The sequence below is a fragment of the Rhamphochromis sp. 'chilingali' genome, assembly GCF_963969265.1.
Source record: "Rhamphochromis sp. 'chilingali' genome assembly, chromosome: 2".
In the NCBI taxonomy this organism is placed as follows: domain Eukaryota; kingdom Metazoa; phylum Chordata; class Actinopteri; order Cichliformes; family Cichlidae; genus Rhamphochromis; species Rhamphochromis sp. 'chilingali'.
Window position 1 is genome coordinate 39,699,976 of NC_137930.1, and position 18,376 is coordinate 39,718,351.

The following is an 18,376-nucleotide window of genomic DNA, read 5'->3' on the forward strand; positions in this document are numbered from 1 at the left end:
AATTAAAATATAAATTATTGCTGATGCCTGCTTATATAGGAAAATATTTATTTTGTACACACAGACACAAATCAGTGTTTTGAGATGACCGTATCACAAACTGCCATGATCCTGTGTTAGATGGATTCTCACACCAATGGGGCAAAAATTTCTGCTGCTGCTTGAGTAATTTTATCATTTCTGTGTGTTTTGAGTTTGAGTTTCACCTTAATATCTTTCTTATTGTCGTATTTATTTGGGTGTGCTGAGTGCATTTTGAGCCTTCACAGGAGAGCACGGTCCATTACAAGAAGCTGTTAAGCAAAGTAACAGGTGGTTTCTGGCTGTATGTTGACTTTTTTTAAAGCAGACACGTCTGGATTGTGTGTGTGAGGAAAAACACTCTCTAAAGGTTTGCTTTAACGACATTAAGTGCTGCTGCAGCACGAGCCTGTGAAGGTGAGTAACTGAAGACTGAAGTCTGTTAGGAGGCACGGAAGAGAGGGAGCCCAGAGGCCAGGACGTGGACGTGGACCCAAACACAGATTTGATCATAGGAAACAGCAGTAAGGTAAACAAGGTAAACGTAGTTTAGAAACAACGAACACGAAGCAGAGGCGACTTGTAACTAATGTGAGGTTAGCTGACGAACGGAGAAGACAGTGAGGGCTCCGACCTATAACGCCACAGTCGCTGGATTCTTGGCTCCCGTGAAGAGATGTTCATTTTCACATCGGAGTTTATTGAAGATTAATGTTGTTGTTTTTTTTTAAGTTTTTGGTTTTTTTAAGTTTGATTCTGTCAGTTATGCCGTGCTGTGATTAAATTAGAACTGGCCTGGTGTGTAAAGTATGCCATGAACACTTTTATGCCTGAGATCATTAAAAGCGATTGAATGATTTATGAAAATATTTTTGTTCCAGCTGTTGCTTCAATTTGACCTTAACACTTAAGCTCACATCTGTGATGGGACACGAGGAGAGGATGTAAAAGTGTGTGCATATGAATGGAGCTCGCTAACTAAGCTAGCTAACATTAGCAGATCTGATGACTCCACTAAATATAATTTTTTTTTTTTTAAATGAATAAATAAATAAACTAAATGGCTTTTCAGGTGATAACTTCTAGACTGCAAACTGCAGTCTAGAAGTTATCACTTGGTTGGTCTAGATTTTACTCAGGTTCAGTGATGATTTCTTTGCTTTGAACTGATTCCAGCTCTGTTTAATTACAACTATTTAAATGTTGAAGATGAATTTTAACTTTTACAGCCAAGGACAACAAAAGACTAGACTGACTTACAAAAAGTGATGCAGACATTTATTAGCAGTACACAAACTCATGCTACACAATCTGTAGTGAGAGTACCAACAGGAAGAGGCGTAGACAAGACTCCCCCATCTGAAATTGGAGGTCATTCAGCTGTAATCAACCAGTAGGTCCTGCACCATTAAACAGCTTAGTAACAACTGTTGGTTTATAATCTACAGTAATACACAGTGTATTTGTTGTCAGTCAGCTCAGTGTCTGTAAGATCTAACGTAGATTAGTTTAGCATGTTCTGTCTGAGAGATTTCTAAAAAATTCAAACGTACAGCTGTGCTATCACTTCCAGCATAAATGAAGACAGAAAATTAAACAGCAGTGACGTTTGCAGGGTTACTGAAGTTGGACTAGCTGGTATATAATTATGTGCTATGTGATCGCTAGCGACACAGCTATGTTAGCATAACATAAACACAGTGAAGCTGGAGGATGAACGCTAACCTTTTTCAACTAAATAAACGATAACACGAGGGTTCCCGATGGTTGGGGGAAAATGCAATCGCATGGCAGGATGCTGTAAACGGACCAAACTTCGGTCAGGAGAACAACTGAGATAATCCATCCACAATACGAGGTTAGTCATTAATATACTGCAACAACATGGGAATAGAGCAGCTGCGAGAGAATTCAACATTATGAATCAATGGTACGGAAGTGAAGGAAGCAAGAAAAATTACATGAATAAAGTCTGACTTATCTGACTGTTTTGTTTTGCTTATTGCGCCTTTTAATTCAGTGCACCTTGTGGTCCGAAAAATACAGTAATGAAAACCCAAAGAAAGTACTGCAGGTGTATAAACACTGAGGATAATAAGAGGCATGTAAAAATCAAACCAAATACTGAGCGTTCAGTCAAGTCTTCAATGTCAACACTGGAAACGGCACCAGGAGGCTTGCACTTCATCCTGTTGTTGCTGCTGAGCCGTGATTCTGTTGCCTTTTAAGTTTTCTGTAAATCAATAGACCACTGACAACAACCACTGTTGTAGAAAAAACTAGCACACCAACTATCAGTCCAACAGATCCATCTTCCTCCCATCTGTCCTCTCTGTGTCCTCCTGGTGGATCTGTAGGTGAGAAATAGGTGTGAGGGACAGGAACGTGATCACTGAAGCACAGACCAGAATCAATTTCCTCTTCAAACTGCACACACTGAACTCAAACTCACCTGAAGGAACAACACTCAGGTTGATGATATTTATGGGGTCAGTCGTCAGCCAAGTTCTCTTCATTCGAGTTGTTCCTGTCCTCTGGATGATACGACACTCATATGTTCCAGCATCACTAATCGTCACATCCTTCAGCACCAATGAGACGTCTCCATCTTTCATCTGGTTATCCTGCAGGTCCACCCGGCCCTTAAAGGATGGATCCTGGTAATCTGGATGAAGTTGGTTGTCCCGGTATAAGATCACATACTCGTCTCTCTTCAGGTCAGGCCTGCTCCACTCTACAACTGAGATCAGGATGTTATTGTTTGGAGCTCGACATGGCAGAGTGACGTTCAGTCCAGACTCAGCTGTGATGTTTTTCAGCTCTAAAAGAGGAAACAACACAAAGTAGAGGGGTTAGAGCAACCATTGTATAACTGCTTGCTTCTACAACAGCCAATCACAGGAGTGAGAGAGACCACTGTTGGGTCAGTGTACCGTGCCTCTGAGACTGTGCTGAGACACAGCAAACTTTGTGGCAGTGGCACATAATGATGAGACATTCTGGACGAGTTGGTTATTGTGGGGTCCAGGTATCGCCTCATGCTACAGGTAATGAAACTGACACTAGCCAAAAGCAAAACTAGTGGGAAAAAACCCAGAAAGGATGAAGAGGGAAAAATGTCCACCTTGTGGTTGCTTCATTGCCTCTCATTCTGTAACAGTCAACCGCAGCAAAACAATACCCGGTGGTTTACGTAAATTATGCATGATGAAGTGTTAAAATTTTGATAGATCAGTCCATAGCACCTTCTTCCAGTCTTCAGTAGTCTATCGGTGGTGTTTCATGCCACAGGCATGTCTCGTTTTCTTATTCTGATGACTTACCAATGGTTTCTTGTTGTAACTCGCTGTGCTTGAAGTTGGGAAGTTGTGTGAGCCGTCTGTCACATAAGCTGTTGACTCCCAGAAACTTGTCTGTTGATTTTTATTGTGGTCTGCCAGACCTCTTCCTGTCTGAGATTCCCCAGGTTCTGAGTGCCCTTTGATGGTGAAGGGAACTGTACCAACTAACACAGTGACTTTCTTTGCAAATTCACTGTAGGAAAGACTTTTAAACCTTATGATGAGTTGTCTGCCATCCATTGTTAATTGCTTTTTTCTTTCTTTTTCTATAGCAACATATAAATTTCTTCAGTACATTACTGCAGTACAACTGAGTACATTAAGGGTATGGTACCTCATTGTGTTCCAACACTGCATTTACAACCCCCTGCCCCCAGCAGACAGAGCAGTTTGTAAGTAATCAAGAAAAATTGGGACACCTGTAGCAATTGGTAGCATCGACTTTGAAGGCTTGATCAATCTCTACTGTTGCAGAACAGCTTTAAGTTGTTAAGCTATTTCTTGTTCCCTGAAAAAGGCTTTTTTGTAGGATTCTGAAATAAAAATTTAAAAACTAGAAGAATTTGTGTTCTAAAACATTTTACTAGTAGTGTAAATCAGTGCATACAGATTACAGAACAAAACCATGCCATGGTACAATTAAATATGCAGTCCCCTCATTATAGGTTACTGTGTCTATTCAGTGCAGCCACTGCTGGCCTTTATTCTTTGAACAAAAAGCTTTATTCAATGGAGACTCATTCTGAAAACTACAGATGCTGCAGGCAGTAAAGTTCTTTGGTCTCTGTGGTCAGACATGGAGTCAAAACGTTACAAGGCCACAGACACCACCCAGCCTCGTGTTGCCTTAGCGTAGCGTAGCCTTGCTTTGTGTGTATAACAACCACCACCAGCCTCGTGTCAACACACAAAGAAACTCAGTCATTATGAAAATAATTCTTCAAGAAACAGTATTTATATGTAAAATGGGCGGATACTACTACTTCTATAAACCAAATGTGAATGTTTAAGAAATAACGCTCACCTGCAGAGACAAGCATGACAATGCTGAAAAACCACAAGAACCAGCGGAACAACGCAGATGACTCGGCAGCCATTCTTGTGCTTTCTAGATCAGCTGACTGTATTTTGTTTTATGAGTATGTTATTGTTTTCTGTTAATGCCACAGGCTACTTTAAAAACTAAAGGAATGCCAAAGTCACAAACCACGTTTTCAGCAGTGCGCCGCCATTACTGTTCAGGAAGAAACTTAGCTGAAAACGTCATCACATGGAATTTAATTTTTTTTATAGACAGCACAAGTTTAGAGCTGATGTATTTCACGTGAAAGGGTGTTTTGGGTGAGAGAAATAGCAGCCCTGAGACCTAAACTATTTTTAATTTTCTCCTAACTATTTGTAATGAGTTTATATTCCTGTCTGGCCCAACTAAGCTTCCTTTATTAACTGGAAGATGTAACACAGTTGTTACTTACTTAAAAAAATAAAAATCCTGAGTTTCAGGAGCTTAAATATTATTCACAGCTCACCTACTTTTCCATCCAGTTTTCAGAAACTGCACTAGCCTTGCATGTTTTCATATTTCTTGTTGTATTCTAATAAGTTAAATAAAAAACAACCTGGCAGGGCAAAAGCTGCTGATAACAATTTGAACCTCTGTAAATGTGAATTCTTACCTTTTTTTAAAAATGTGTATTGTGTTAGTTTGTTCTTTATCTGAAGCTCAGGTGGTCACAACAGGAAAGTATTATCCTGATTAAGCCGGAGTCATGTTAATATATTCATTTAGTGATGGTCACAGAGCGGTCAGTTTACTGAAAATATTGTTTACAGAGATACAGAAGGTTGTTTCAAAACACTAACTGTTGCTCTGAAGAGATCTTCTTAGCTCTTCTAAATGTCACGGTGGAAAAAAACACGGAAAAACCAAAAATCTACAAGAGAATAAATCATTTGGTCATAAAATAAAGCTCATAAAATCAAGACTATAGAACTTGACTACATGCTGAAGTGGCTATTCAGCCATCTGATTCATGTTACAGCAGCTCATGAGTGAATGAACATGGTGCAATAAAAGTACTTTTAAAACTATATTTTTCCAAAAACTTGCATTTACTTGAGTGCAGTTAGGGGTTGGAAGGGTGTGCAGTGGTTTTTGGAGTGTAATCATGGGGTTAGAGTGAGCAGTAATTTTACTAGTGCTCCACACTGTGCTACAACCGCTCTGTCCCCTTGTTTCTTAACTGAACCTTTAGTCTGCCTGGCTCTTGAACAACAAAATATTTTATAAATGTCGCAAGTTTATGTGGTGATATTCTCATGCATGAGGCAACTACGAAAACAGCAAATAAATAGACATCTGCGTCTTTTCTCCGGAAATGAACATTTTGATCCAATATAGGTAATTCATCAACATGGCTGGAGAGAGTTTGTAGTTATATACAGTCTGTATAAATTTGGTTAATTTAACAAACATTTGTAGGGAGATGGTTGTTACTGTGAATTTACAGCAGTTACACAGTGATTAGTAATAAACAGAGCCAGTGAGATTGAGTCGAGCTTGAGTAGATTTAAGAAAGTGAGTGACCTACGTGTGTCAGTTGGTTTGTGGTGTGGTTTTGATTTTTTCGGTGAGTTAGAATTTTTTGGTTTTAAAGCCAAGTTAAGAATATTCATAGTTTAATTTCCAAAACTTGCATATGATCTTCAGTCTGTAGCAGATCTACTGACTATCACCTAGCAGCTGGAGCACTCTCAAATGGAGCTCAGTCCACTACTGCCACCTGTGGCCAGGTGCCATAGCTTACGACCAGATTAACTTGAGACACACATCTGTACCTGGTTCTATCACCACATTGAGTAGAGGCTGAGTGGCTGCACTTGCATCTGGCATGTGAGTGAAGTTGGCCCCCCACCTTCGTCAAATCTAACAAAAGTGGTATCAAACGTTTGTGCTACGTTTGTGCTGCAAAATTTTTCGTTTGGGGGCCAACTTCACTCACATAAATCATGTGCATTCAAATCTACCCACAAGCATGTTGAAATATGCAATGCCAGCAATGTGGATTGTCAAGAATTAAACCAATCATTAAGCAAAGACAACAGCGATCATTTCTTCTGTTTATTTAGCATGCATAACATTTGTAGTAGCCTTCTGTACAGTCCACGCTCACTGTGTGGTATCACTTTCCGTAGCTGTTGCATTCAATCTGAAAGAAAAACTAGATTGTCAGAGTCATTCGTCTAAAGTCAGGCTGTTGAGTGAAGGAACTAAACATATCTGAATGTGCAGGTACTGCAGATTTCTGTGCAAAAGTCTTATCTGTGGATTGCTCGATGTTTTCATGTGTCCTTTAGGTGCTCCGTGTGTTTAAAGTGCAAAGGCATGCAGGTCACCTGAACTATAAGTTTTCTGTTGGTGCATCAAAGTGACATTTTACCCAGTGATGTTGAAGTAAACCATTTAAGGTGCTTCAGTCTTAGGTATTGATTTGGTTATCTTACCCACTGATCTGTTTCTGCACCCGAGCTTCTCTCACCACAGGCATGACAACTTTCTGTGGACCCCTGCCAAACTGATGTCATTAAACATTAGTCCATAATTAATGCAGCATTTTTTCGCCCCACCATTGTCAAATAGGCACAAACATTACACCGTCATTCCCTTCCAATAAGGTGACCACTAATTTGGAAAAGGTTTACATACCTCACTTTACCTCACTTTTCATACAAGTTTCACAAAAGACAGATACAAACTTTATAAGATTTATATACATCCTTTCCATATGGGATAATATTGCCCTGGTTACATTGGCATTGTGGACACTGAGCAACCTAGTGACAAATAGAGTAACATTAAATTCTTAAAAACAGTCTAAATTTCTCCTTGCTTTTCATAATAATCAGCACAATGACTTATAGCTGTAGATAATATGTGTTTGACAAAACCAACAGAGTACAAACAAAGAAAAGCACAGTAAAACACACACCTTTGTTCATGCTCATCTTGAAGAACTGTACTCACACATTTTTGAATGTCCCCTTCCATGCCAGGGAAGTAATAGTGTGCCATGATAGTCTGAGTCTTCTTCCATCCACAGTGTCCACCAAAGTGGCTGTAATGAAATATCCTTAAGCATTTCACTTGCCTCTTTGGCAGAGCAGACCACTTTCGCCAAGTGCTCAGTTTTAGTTTTCTTTCCATCTAGATTAAGCGTGTAAAGGCGAAAAAAAACAAAACAAATGATCACATGAAAGCAGAATAGTACATTCTGATAGTTTACATGAAATAATCAATTGTACTCATCATTTTTCCTGAAGGTCTCAACTCTTCTCTTAATTGTACATCTTTCTCTGCTTCTTGACCCTTCAGCAATTGTGGAGTTTGAACTCCAGAAGCTCCCTCACAAGTTTGGGCTCCATTTCCCCCCACCTACGCCTGTCCATGTATCTATTACACCTGATAACTTACCTACTCCACTGTACCACAAACACACAGAGTCAGAAAGAAAAGAAAGCAAATCAAATGAAACACCCCAGTCACTCACTTTCTTAAATCCACTCACTTTCACAAGCGCTTCTCAATCACCACCTTGGCTATAATTGCTTTCTAACCACTGTAAATTCACTGTAACTACTCTCTCCTCATAAACCCCCAAAGGTTTGTTTTACTCCACTATGTGTGCTCGTATGGGTCTGACCCTTTCACTCCTTTGATTTTTTTCCTCGTACTTTTTTTTTTTGCATTTTCGTCATGTCTGTCTTTGTACGGACCTGCCGTGTTCGCCGTCGTTTTGTATGTAACTGTTTTTGGGGCAAATAAAATGCAAGTAGGGATTAAAACCACAGAATGAATGATTACCGGTGCTGGAAATGCTAGTGCTTGATGCAGTGTTTTGATTCTGTTGACACTCGTACCAAGACTACCCACAATACAATGCGCAAAAGGCGAGTGAAGGTTATCGGGGATGGGAGGGTTGTTGAGTCGGCTTTTGTTCTGCTGCCTTCAGCCGTCCAATCAGCACCGTCTGAGTACAACCGATTTGTGTATATTACCCACAATGCCTCAGTGTGTCTCACGGGCTCAAAGTGAAAGCAGAGAATGAGGAACAGACTCAGACTGGCGCTCTCTGAGCCTCTGTGTCTTCTTACAGATGTATAACCGACCCAGCAGCACCCAGACGTGTTTCTGCTGCAGTTTCCCATCAGTTTAAACGCAGTTTAAGCCTCTTCCTCCTGTAACCGTGACTCAGACAGCTTCCGTGACGGAGGGCTTTAAATAGCTCCCGGGTCCTTGGAGCTGTCGTGTTACTTCGGTAGCACATATACTAAAATTGGAACGATACAGAGAAGATTAGCATGGCCCCTGCGCAAGGATGACACGCAAATTCGTGAAGCGTTCCTCATTTTCCCTTTTAAAAACACGCACAAAATCTGTGTTTAATCATTCTTTAGCTGACTGACTGTAAAGTTAAATCATGCAGGAAGTGCCTCTGACTCCGCCCCCTGGTGGTAGAGAGTCTAATTAGTGTGTGTTATCTGGCTTCATGGATTGATAAAGTTGGGTGTCATCTGCAGATCAGTGAAAATGTATTCTGTACCTTCTAATGATTCTGCCTAAGGGAAGTTTGTCTAAGGCAAAAATTAAAAACATCACAGGAGGCGCCGCTGGAGGTCACACATTAGCTGGACCAACCTGGAGAGTCAGCACTTGCTCCTTTTGTTGGACGTTTTTAGCTCATAATGGATGTCATATTGACAAATGGAGGCTATTCTGAGAGTTGTCAAAGGAGCTTGCAAAGAAAAGCGTCTGGACTTCTTTAAGTTGCTTGAAGACGTTTCACCTCTCATCCGAGAAGCTTCTTCAGTTCTAAGGTCAAATGGTGGAGAGTCCCAGATATAAACCTAGTGGGAGTGACCCCCCACAGAGGGACAAAAGGACCCCCTGATGATCCTCTAAACTACGATGACCTGGATGACTGAGAACCTTCACAGACATATTCTGAGAGTTCACGTGTTTGTCCTGCTACAGCCCTTAATAATGAAAAGTTTATTTCAATTAATGTAATTGTGACACACTGTAATGTGTGGTCACATTATGTGATTTAATTTTTGTATATTGTATAGGTGTAGCCCTGGCTATATAAGTAGCTCATTATTTCAATTTGTTCATTAATATTGATAGTTAATTGCAAATGTTTAATGTGTTCAAGAATGTATACAAATGCCTGCAAAGTATGTGATGTGTGTCAGTTAAATGCACAACCTTTTTATTTGTATTTTGAGGTTTATGTCATTATTTTTGATATGGTATTGATATGTACTACAGCTCCAGTGAACCCTGAAGTAGTCTCAGGTAGAGGGGTGGGAGTAAGTGGGGAGCCGTGTGCACTCTGCAGGAAGCGAGAGAGACGAGAGCTGAACAGTGTCGAGTGAACGCAGAGTTCATAGAAGGGCGACAGACGCATTTTCGGGTTAACGGATAGTTAACTGGAGTCGAGAACTGTTGTACCCTACTGTGAGGTAAAGGTGGATTTTGTCTGACACTTGTACCCAATGTTATTGTGTAAAACGGATTAGCGCTAACACAGCCGCTAGCACAACTGCTAACATAGCCGCTAGCGTAGCCTAGCATATTCGCTAAGCTCTTGTTCTGCTCTGTTTTTATTTATTAAGCTAATGCTGAGATTGAATGTTATCGCATGTGAACTGGCATTTAGCGGAGTTGTGTGATTCAGTAGGAGGAGACGGACGTCTTGCTGGTGGTCAGAGAGGTCCCTTCTGCTGGTGTGCTGAAGTTACCGTAATTGTCGGGCTATAAGCCGCTACTTTTTGCACAAGCTTTGAACCCTGCGGCTTTTAGTCAGGTGCGGCTTTTCTATGGATTGTCCATGATTTTTGTCATATCGTAAGACGATTTGTTTTGTTTGTTCCGCTGTTGTACGGCACTACGTTGCCTGGCGGAAGGATCGGGGTTCAAGAGTGGTATGTTAGTCACATGTCCATCCGCCAGGCAACGTAGTGCCGTACGAAGTAGCGCGAAAAACAAACTTCAAAGTAGCGCTACGCGTTCAGCGGGAGTCGTGGATGATGAGCGGCGATAAACTTGCGAAAAGCAAGTTATGCCCAACTCCACCGGTGGATTCTGACAGCGTGGAAAAGTGTGAAAACATCCACGATCACCAACGGATTTTGAAGGGCTGGACTGCTGCATGATGGAGAGGAGGACTCTGACACTGACAATGAGGATTTCTTTGGTTTTGAAAGTGACAACGAAGGAGAGAAGCGGAGAGTGGATGACGAAGCCATCCTGAGCCTGTTTGTATCCGACACTGGAGAAGAGGACTTTGGTGGTTTTAGTGCGCAGGAAGAAGAGAAAGATGGTGGTGAATGACTGACTTTTCTTCTTGTTAAAGCCGTGTCACTGCACCTGAGCCTAAAAGGTAGTCCGAATCTATTTTTCTGGTGTGCTGTAGGTTACTGTTATGTACTACATGTGCAAATATGTACCCATAACTTGTTTTTCAAGTTATGGGTACAAACAGCCATCTCTTTCCTGACAATTCGCTTTGTGCATATTCTCTTACATATGATAAGTCAACATTGAAACACCTGCGGCTTTTAGTCAGGTGCGGCTAATGTATGTACAAAACAGGATTTTCCCCTGATTTTAGCTTGTGCGGCTAATATTCAGGTGCGCTTTGTAGTCCGGGAAATACGGTATGTGTTCACGTGGGAGCACGTGGAAAGGACGACTGTGAGTGCTGCTGCCGCGGCCTGCTGGTAGCCGTGACCCAGTTTCCCCGCTATCCCCTTGAACTGCCTGGAGGTGTGAGTACTGTTGTTTGCACGTGCTTTTTATTTTTACTGCTTGGCAACAAGTGAAGCGACCATATTGTTTTAGGTCCCAACGCACCCGAGCCACGACTCAGGCCTGCAACGAGGGGTTTGCTAGCAGAAAGACTGTAGCACTTGAGGTGTGTGTGTGTGTGTGTGTGTGTTTGGTGAGAGTGCGTGTGGGCCCACAATATTATTTGATTGTTTTGTTTCTGTTGAGGTAGATACCTTATCATTGTTTAACAAACTTCATTGATAAGATAAGATAAGATAACCTTTATTAGTCCCACACGTGGGAAATTTGTTTTGTCACAGCAGGAAGTGGACAGTGCAAAAGTTATGACGCAAAAATTAGAATACAATAAGAATAAATACAGTACAGTGTTACTTATTTTCTTTGTGTTGTTAATTCAGCATTCACTAAAGTGGAGTTAACTTTATAATTGACCTGCTTGTGTGTGATTTATTTCCACATATTGTAGTTTTATTGCATATTTAATACCATAAGCATTAAAAAGGGAGTATCAATAGGAAAGTAACAACAGGAACCCAGGGCCCCTCTCAATAGAACGTGGGACGTGTGTTACATAAGCTTTTAGGTGTAGTTTTGTTAAGGAAGGGCCTTAATCTTGTGATTTTTGTTGGAGATCCAACATGTGATGTGATCCCTATTTACGCCACAAGGGGGCACTTCCGCCCCAGGGAGATGGTTTAGTGTGACGCTACTGCTCGTCTTCAGATCTGGCAGAAGCGAGAGAGGAAACACACTACCTGTCGTCCATCTCATGATTTATCTGTTTTTTTCAGAACCAGACATGGCCTGGCCTGTATTTATATAGCGCTTTTACTAGTCCCTAAGGACCCCAAAGCGCTTTACATATCCAGTCATCCACCCATTCACACACACATTCACACACTGGTGATGGCAAGCTACATTGTAGCCACAGCCACCCTGGGGCGCACTGACAGAGGCGAGGCTGCCGGACACTGGCGCCACCGGGCCCTCTGACCACCACCAGTAGGCAACGGGTGAAGTGTCTTGCCCAAGGACACAACGACCGAGACTGTCCGAGCCGGGGCTCGAACCGGCAACCTTCCGATTACAAGGCGAACTCCTAACTCTTGAGCCACGATCGCCCCAGACATAATCTGTCAGCCGCCCTCTTGCTTGGGGTGTGTTACAGATTCTTGGGGGCTCGTCCGGGATTGGCTCTCCACATTGCCATGAGCTAATCCCACAACCTACAACACCTCGTGCTGGTAAAGCTGACAGCGTGATGCCGGCTACCCCAATTTGAGACAAGCTGAGACCAAGTGAGGAAGAGGGCTGGACCCAAAAGCAACCTACTACGAGAGACTGGGGAAGACGTCATCATGGCAGACCAGGAGAGGAAAAGCCTGGTATGGGACATCAGGAAAAGCCTACTGTCGCTGTCATTCAACAAACTTTTCCAGATTGCTGCTACAGTTGGCCCTGTTCCAGGCAAAGATGCTGCAGAGCTTTCCAGCGGAGACGCAGAGGGATGTTTCAAGTACATCCACACCTTTATGTACAGTAAGAACTTGTTAGATGCTGAGGATAGGGGCATGGGAGAACTACTAGCCCTAAAAGATGTTGTCGATGAGGTTGTTCAGTCTCAAAGTAGTGTAATTTTACCTGCTGGGTCAAGTGTAAATACAAAGCCAATGTCCCCACTTATCACTGTCCCACTTACTGCATCAGCCCAACCAGCTAACACTGATGTACTATTTTCTGATGTAACAAATGTAACCACTCCTGTAACAGCAAACGCCAAGCTAATCACTGAGACAACTAATGAACTCAGTTGTGACGTTTCACCAGAGAATGTCCAAAAGATGCTGTTAGACTATGAGGATTTGAGCCAAAAGCTTGGTAGGCTGATGCACATTCCCACACCGCAAGCTACAGCACAACCTACACTCTCAGTCCCACCTCACTCTGAGACACAGATGGACGTTTCCAGACACAGAGGACCCGAACAAGTAGTATCATTGAAGGATCTGTCCTACATTCATCGCCGTGAATTCAAAGTTCAAGGAGGCCAAATTGGAGATCACTCATCTGATATCAGCTTTAACAGTGTTTGCAGACAGATAGAGGAGGGGATAAAGGACAATTTCACTGAGTCTGCGATCGTGAGAGGTGTGCTAAGGATAATAAAGCCAGGAGATTTCAAGGACATGCTGGTCAATAAAGAAGACATGACTGTGGCTGAGCTCAAGAGGTTCCTCCAGTCGCACTTAGGTGAGAGGAATGGCACAGAACTATTCCAAGAACTAATGTGTGCCAAACAAAATGAGCATGAAACCCCTCAGCAGTTCCTCTGCCGTGTTATTGGACTGAAGCAAAGAATATTGTTTGGGTCAAAACAGCGAGGGACTGATATCAGGTATCCGGTTGTTCAGTCTGACGTCACTAGCCGTGTCTGGGTCTAAACTCCGCTGCAGGTCCATATATCAAACGATCACTATGGCATTACTGAGAGTTGAAAAACGGTCTAAAGTCTTTCATCTTTAATAAAATGATCAGCGTTCTGCTCTACCAGGTGTAACAATTGAGTTTAACATCCAGGCATCCATGAAAACGGAATTTATGACATTTAACGGAGTTAGAAGTTAGCAGGGAGTTAGCTCGCTAGCTTCTATCTAAATACAATATAGCATGTCCTGACTGCGGGGTTTTGGAAACAAATTAAAACGTACAGCTCTGTTATCACTTCCAGCATAAATGAAGACAGAAAACTAAACAGCAGTGACGTTTGTAGGGTTACTGAAGTTGGGCTAGCTGGTATATAATGATGTGCTACGTGACCGCTAGCGACACAGCTATGTTAGCTTAATATAAACAAGCTAACCTTTTTTCCACTCGATAAAAGTTACCGTGAGTGTTCTCGGTGGTCAGGAACAAATGTAATCGCATGGCAGGATGCTGTAAAAGGACCAAACTTCAGCCAGGAGAACAACTGAGATAATCCATCCACAATACGAGGTTAGTCATTCATATACTGCTGCATGGGCTGGGCTGTAGTTACATGCTAAGGTTTTAAAAACTGAGCTTAAATAAATGATTAGCGGTAATAAAAGACGAGGGAGGTCAACAGTGATCACTGACTGTTTTAGGAGCTTTTTGAGATCAAATAGAAGAAAATACATAACATTAAACATGTTAACAACACAAGCCATATTAAACGCAGACTACTTTAGACCCGGAAGTAGGATTCATCGCGTCATCACTGAACAACCGGATAGCCCAGATACAGTACAAGATGTCTTCCTACACACAGTGTATCAGGGAATACGACACAAGTACAACGATATTCGCAGGGAGCTTAAACCTTTACTTTCAGACAACACAGTTACAGATGAGACAATCCTAAAGCATGTCATGAGGGTAACAAGTGATGAAAGTGAACGACAAAGGCGTTTGGGGTCAACACAACGCTCAAGACAAGCTGCTGCACATAGTCTACAGGTTGAGGGAGAACAGGTTAAGCAGGCAAATATAAAGAAAGACATGACAGAGCATAGAGCTAAATCAGATGAAGTACAGAAGCTTGCAGAGAAAATAGATGTGCTCACCAAATTAGTAGACACCCTAGCAGAGAAAGTGGAGAGGAGCCAGTCATACAGCTGTCTACCCCCCAAGCCACAAGCAACCAGAAGAGGAAGCCGTTATGGTTGTCCAAAATGTGTGCAGGAGGGGTTACAAGATTGTAAACACTGCTTCTCTTGTGGCGAACAGGGGCACAGAGCTGTGGGTTGCCTAAAAAACCCTAAGCAGCAGGGAAACGTGAACCGGTTGCTGTGGGGGGACAAACAGTAACCGGAGTTCTTCCCAAGTCCCAATTCACAGACAGAGGAGCTGAAACAGGCACCACCCACAATGTGACGGGGAACAGCAGGTTCAAAACAACTATCGAAACAGCTGCTGTTAACAAAAAGCATAGCCGTGAGAGAACTGCTGCTGACCCCCTAAAAGATACGACGCCTACCAATGAACCTGTTGCCAAATTAATAGGTAGGAAAGCTTTGACTAAGTGTATTCTCAATGGCCTCGCAGTCGATGCTCTCTTGGACACTGGGGCCCAAGTCAGCATAATAGACCCCCATTGGAGAGACAAGTACCTACCTGATCTTGACATTCGTCCCCTGACTGAACTAATTGAGCTCATGGAGGATAAAAAGACACTGGAAGTGTATGCAGTCAATGGAGGGCTAATCCCCTTTGATGGCTGGGTGATCATAACCCTGAACTTACCAGGAAATGAGGACCCAGATTTATCAGTCAGTGTACCCTTCCTGGTGAGCTCGTTGCCTTTAGAAATGCCACTTTTGGGATTCAATGTGGTTGAAGTAGTGATTCAGGGAAAACCAGAAAGGCTAGCTTCCACTTTAAGTCGCCTCCTAGGTGGGGCAATGTCCATCCCTGATGACACAGCAAAGACCATTGTCCATTTTGTGCGGATAAAAAAACCTGTTTCTGCTCAGTGGCGCCTGTCAACAGGTCCGAAAGACAAAGTCATCCCAGCTGGTAGCGTAACCTGGGTAAAATGTAAACTACCACCACAGTTTGACTCTGGCAACCCACTAGTGCTGTTCGAACCTGAGGAAAATTGCCCACAGTTACAACAGCTAGATGTGGGTGAGGGCCTCTTAGAAGTTCAGATGGGCAGAACTCCACATGTAAATTTGCCTTTAGGAAACCAGACAAAACATGACATTATTCTACCTCGAAAAGCTTTGATTGGCAGTATCCAGCCTATCAAGAAAATTGTTGAGACTGACTCACTCCCAAACAGAGACCTGGAGATTCAGAGTCCTACCACTGCACCACCTACTGCAAGTTGTTCCACTCTATTGTGGCATCCACCCGTTGATGTACATCACCTCACAGAAGAGCAGCAGGGAGTTGTAAAGAAAATGCTGTTTGAGGAGTCAGCTGCTTTTGCAAAGGATGCTAATGATATAGGCTGTATTACAAGTCTAGAGCTGTCACTAAATCTTAAAGATGACATCCCTGTGCAAAAAGCCTACAGCTCAGTTCCAAAGCCATTATTCAGCGAAGTAAAGGAGCACATCCAGGACCTTTTAGCAAAGGGCTGGATAATCAAATCAAAATCTCCTTATGCTGCCCCTGTTGTATGTGTCCGCAAAAAGGATGGCACATTACGCCTGTGCATCGACTACCGGTTACTAAACTAGAAAACCATACCTGATAGGCACCCACTGCCCCGTATCCAAGATCTGATCGATACACTGGGGGGCCACTGCTGGTTCAGTATTCTTGACCAAGGAAAGGCGTACCACCAGGGATTTATGGCAGAGGGCTCAAGGCATCTCACAGCCTTTGTAACTCCCTGGGGGTTGTATGAGTGGGTCAGAATACCCTTCGGCCTCTCCAATGCGCCTGCAGCCTTTCAGAGGAGTATGGAGGAGATGCTGGATGCATTTAGGGATGAATGTTGCATTCCCTACCTAGATGACATCCTCTGCTATGCCAAAACCTTTGAGGAGCATGTTGAGGGCGTCCGCAAAGTTTTGAAAGCACTTCAGCATCACGGTGTGAAGCTAAGGCCTGAAAAGTGTGAACTCTTTCGCAGACAAGTAAGATATTTGGGTCGCCTTGTATCAGCAGAGGGTGTGCAAATTGACCCAAAGGATCTAGAGGCTGTGCAGTCACTCAGGGCCAAAACACCGCAGACTGTTGGCGATGTGAGGCGGCTCCTGGGCTTCCTCAGCTACTACCGTAGCTATATTCAGGACTTCTCACGTATCGCAAAGCCTGTGTATGAGCTTCTCCAAGCCAAGTCTGACATGTCACGAGCACCACCTCACCAGAGGAAACCCAAAGGCAGTCAGCTGTCTTCCAATACTCCTGTGGTGTGGACTGGTGAACACCAGGGGGCACTGGAGCAACTCATTGACATGCTCACTCACCCTCCAGTCCTGGCCTACCCAGACTTCCACTTACCTTTCTTGCTACACACAGATGCCTCAGAGCAAGGCCTTGGCGCTGTACTCTATCAGCAGCAAGATGGTAAGCTAAGGGTTATTGGGTATGGCTCCAGAACGCTGTCTCCAGCCGAGAAAAACTATTGCCTGCACAGTGGGAAATTAGAATTTCTGGCGCTTAAATGGGCGGTGTGTGTGAAAAGTTTAGAGACTACCTCTATTATGCCCCACACTTCACCATCTACAGTGGGGCAAAAAAGTATTTAGTCAGCCACCGATTGTGCAAGTTCCCCCACTTAAAATGATGACAGAGGTCAGTAATTTGCACCAGAGGTACACTTCAACTGTGAGAGACAGAATGTGAAAAAAAAAAAATCCATGAATTCACATGGTAGGATTTGTAAAGAATTTATTCGTAAATCAGGGTGGAAAATAAGTATTTGGTCAATAACAAAAATACAACTCAATACTTTGTAACATAACCTTTGTTGGCAATAACAGAGGTCAAACGTTTACTATAGGTCTTTACCAGGTTTGCACACACAGTAGCTGGTATTTTGGCCCATTCCTCCACGCAGATCAGATTAATTCCACCAGGACCAATTCATTTAAGCACACTTGATATGTTAGGGTACATAATCCCATGTTCAAGAAAATTGCAAACACTGGTTCTTAATATATCTTAATATCTAAAATAATGATAGACAATATTGGAAAAAACACATCTGCGTCTATACGTCACAAAAAGCTGCTTCCCCTTGGCAATTCTTCCTTTTCTCAATGATTAAGTTAAAAATGAGGATAATAAAAAAAATCAACCTCTACATTAAATTTATCTTGATTTCCTGATCCCAACATTTGCAGTGATCTTACCTGTGTTATTTCAGGATGGTCAGTGATGCTGAGGATGCAGAAAGGGGGGTGAGGGGGAGAAACAGCTTTATACCCAAGAGACAATTCAAAACCAAACAGGATAAAAGAAAGTTAAGACAGAAGAGAACATCTCACAGTAACACAAATTGTCACCATAACTTGTTTTAACAACATAAAGCTGTTAAAACAGAATAAGTAAAATGATGATCAATGTTCAGTCTAAATCTCACTGGAGTTTAACCTGCTGTTGCACATCATGATACTTCCTGTGGATACTGTGTGACATAAAACCGCCATGAACTGTCATTCGTCATGTAAAAGGTAAATGGACT

At 42.6% G+C, this 18,376-nt stretch overlaps 1 protein-coding gene and 1 long non-coding RNA gene across 2 annotated transcripts; both read right to left on the reverse strand.

Moving 5' to 3' along the window:
- Window positions 1–1,361: 1,361 nt before the first annotated feature.
- On the reverse strand, window positions 1,362–4,459 carry LOC308384181 (programmed cell death 1 ligand 1-like; the record flags this gene model as incomplete). The annotated part of the gene is made up of 4 exons (XM_080862587.1): window positions 1,362–2,372; window positions 2,474–2,842; window positions 3,345–3,434; window positions 4,387–4,459. The coding sequence occupies 4 exons, from the start codon at window positions 4,457–4,459 to the stop codon at window positions 2,206–2,208; spliced, it is 699 nt and encodes a 232-aa protein (XP_080718713.1). The 3' UTR covers window positions 1,362–2,205.
- A 2,017-nt stretch (window positions 4,460–6,476) lies between these two features.
- Window positions 6,477–8,289, reverse strand: LOC308392295. Its single transcript, XR_013970790.1, has 4 exons — window positions 8,224–8,289; window positions 7,387–7,566; window positions 6,867–6,937; window positions 6,477–6,571 (listed from the first exon to the last, which is right to left on the reverse strand). It is a non-coding gene; the product is annotated as an uncharacterized lncRNA (long non-coding RNA).
- Between the last annotated feature and the right edge of the window lie 10,087 nt (window positions 8,290–18,376).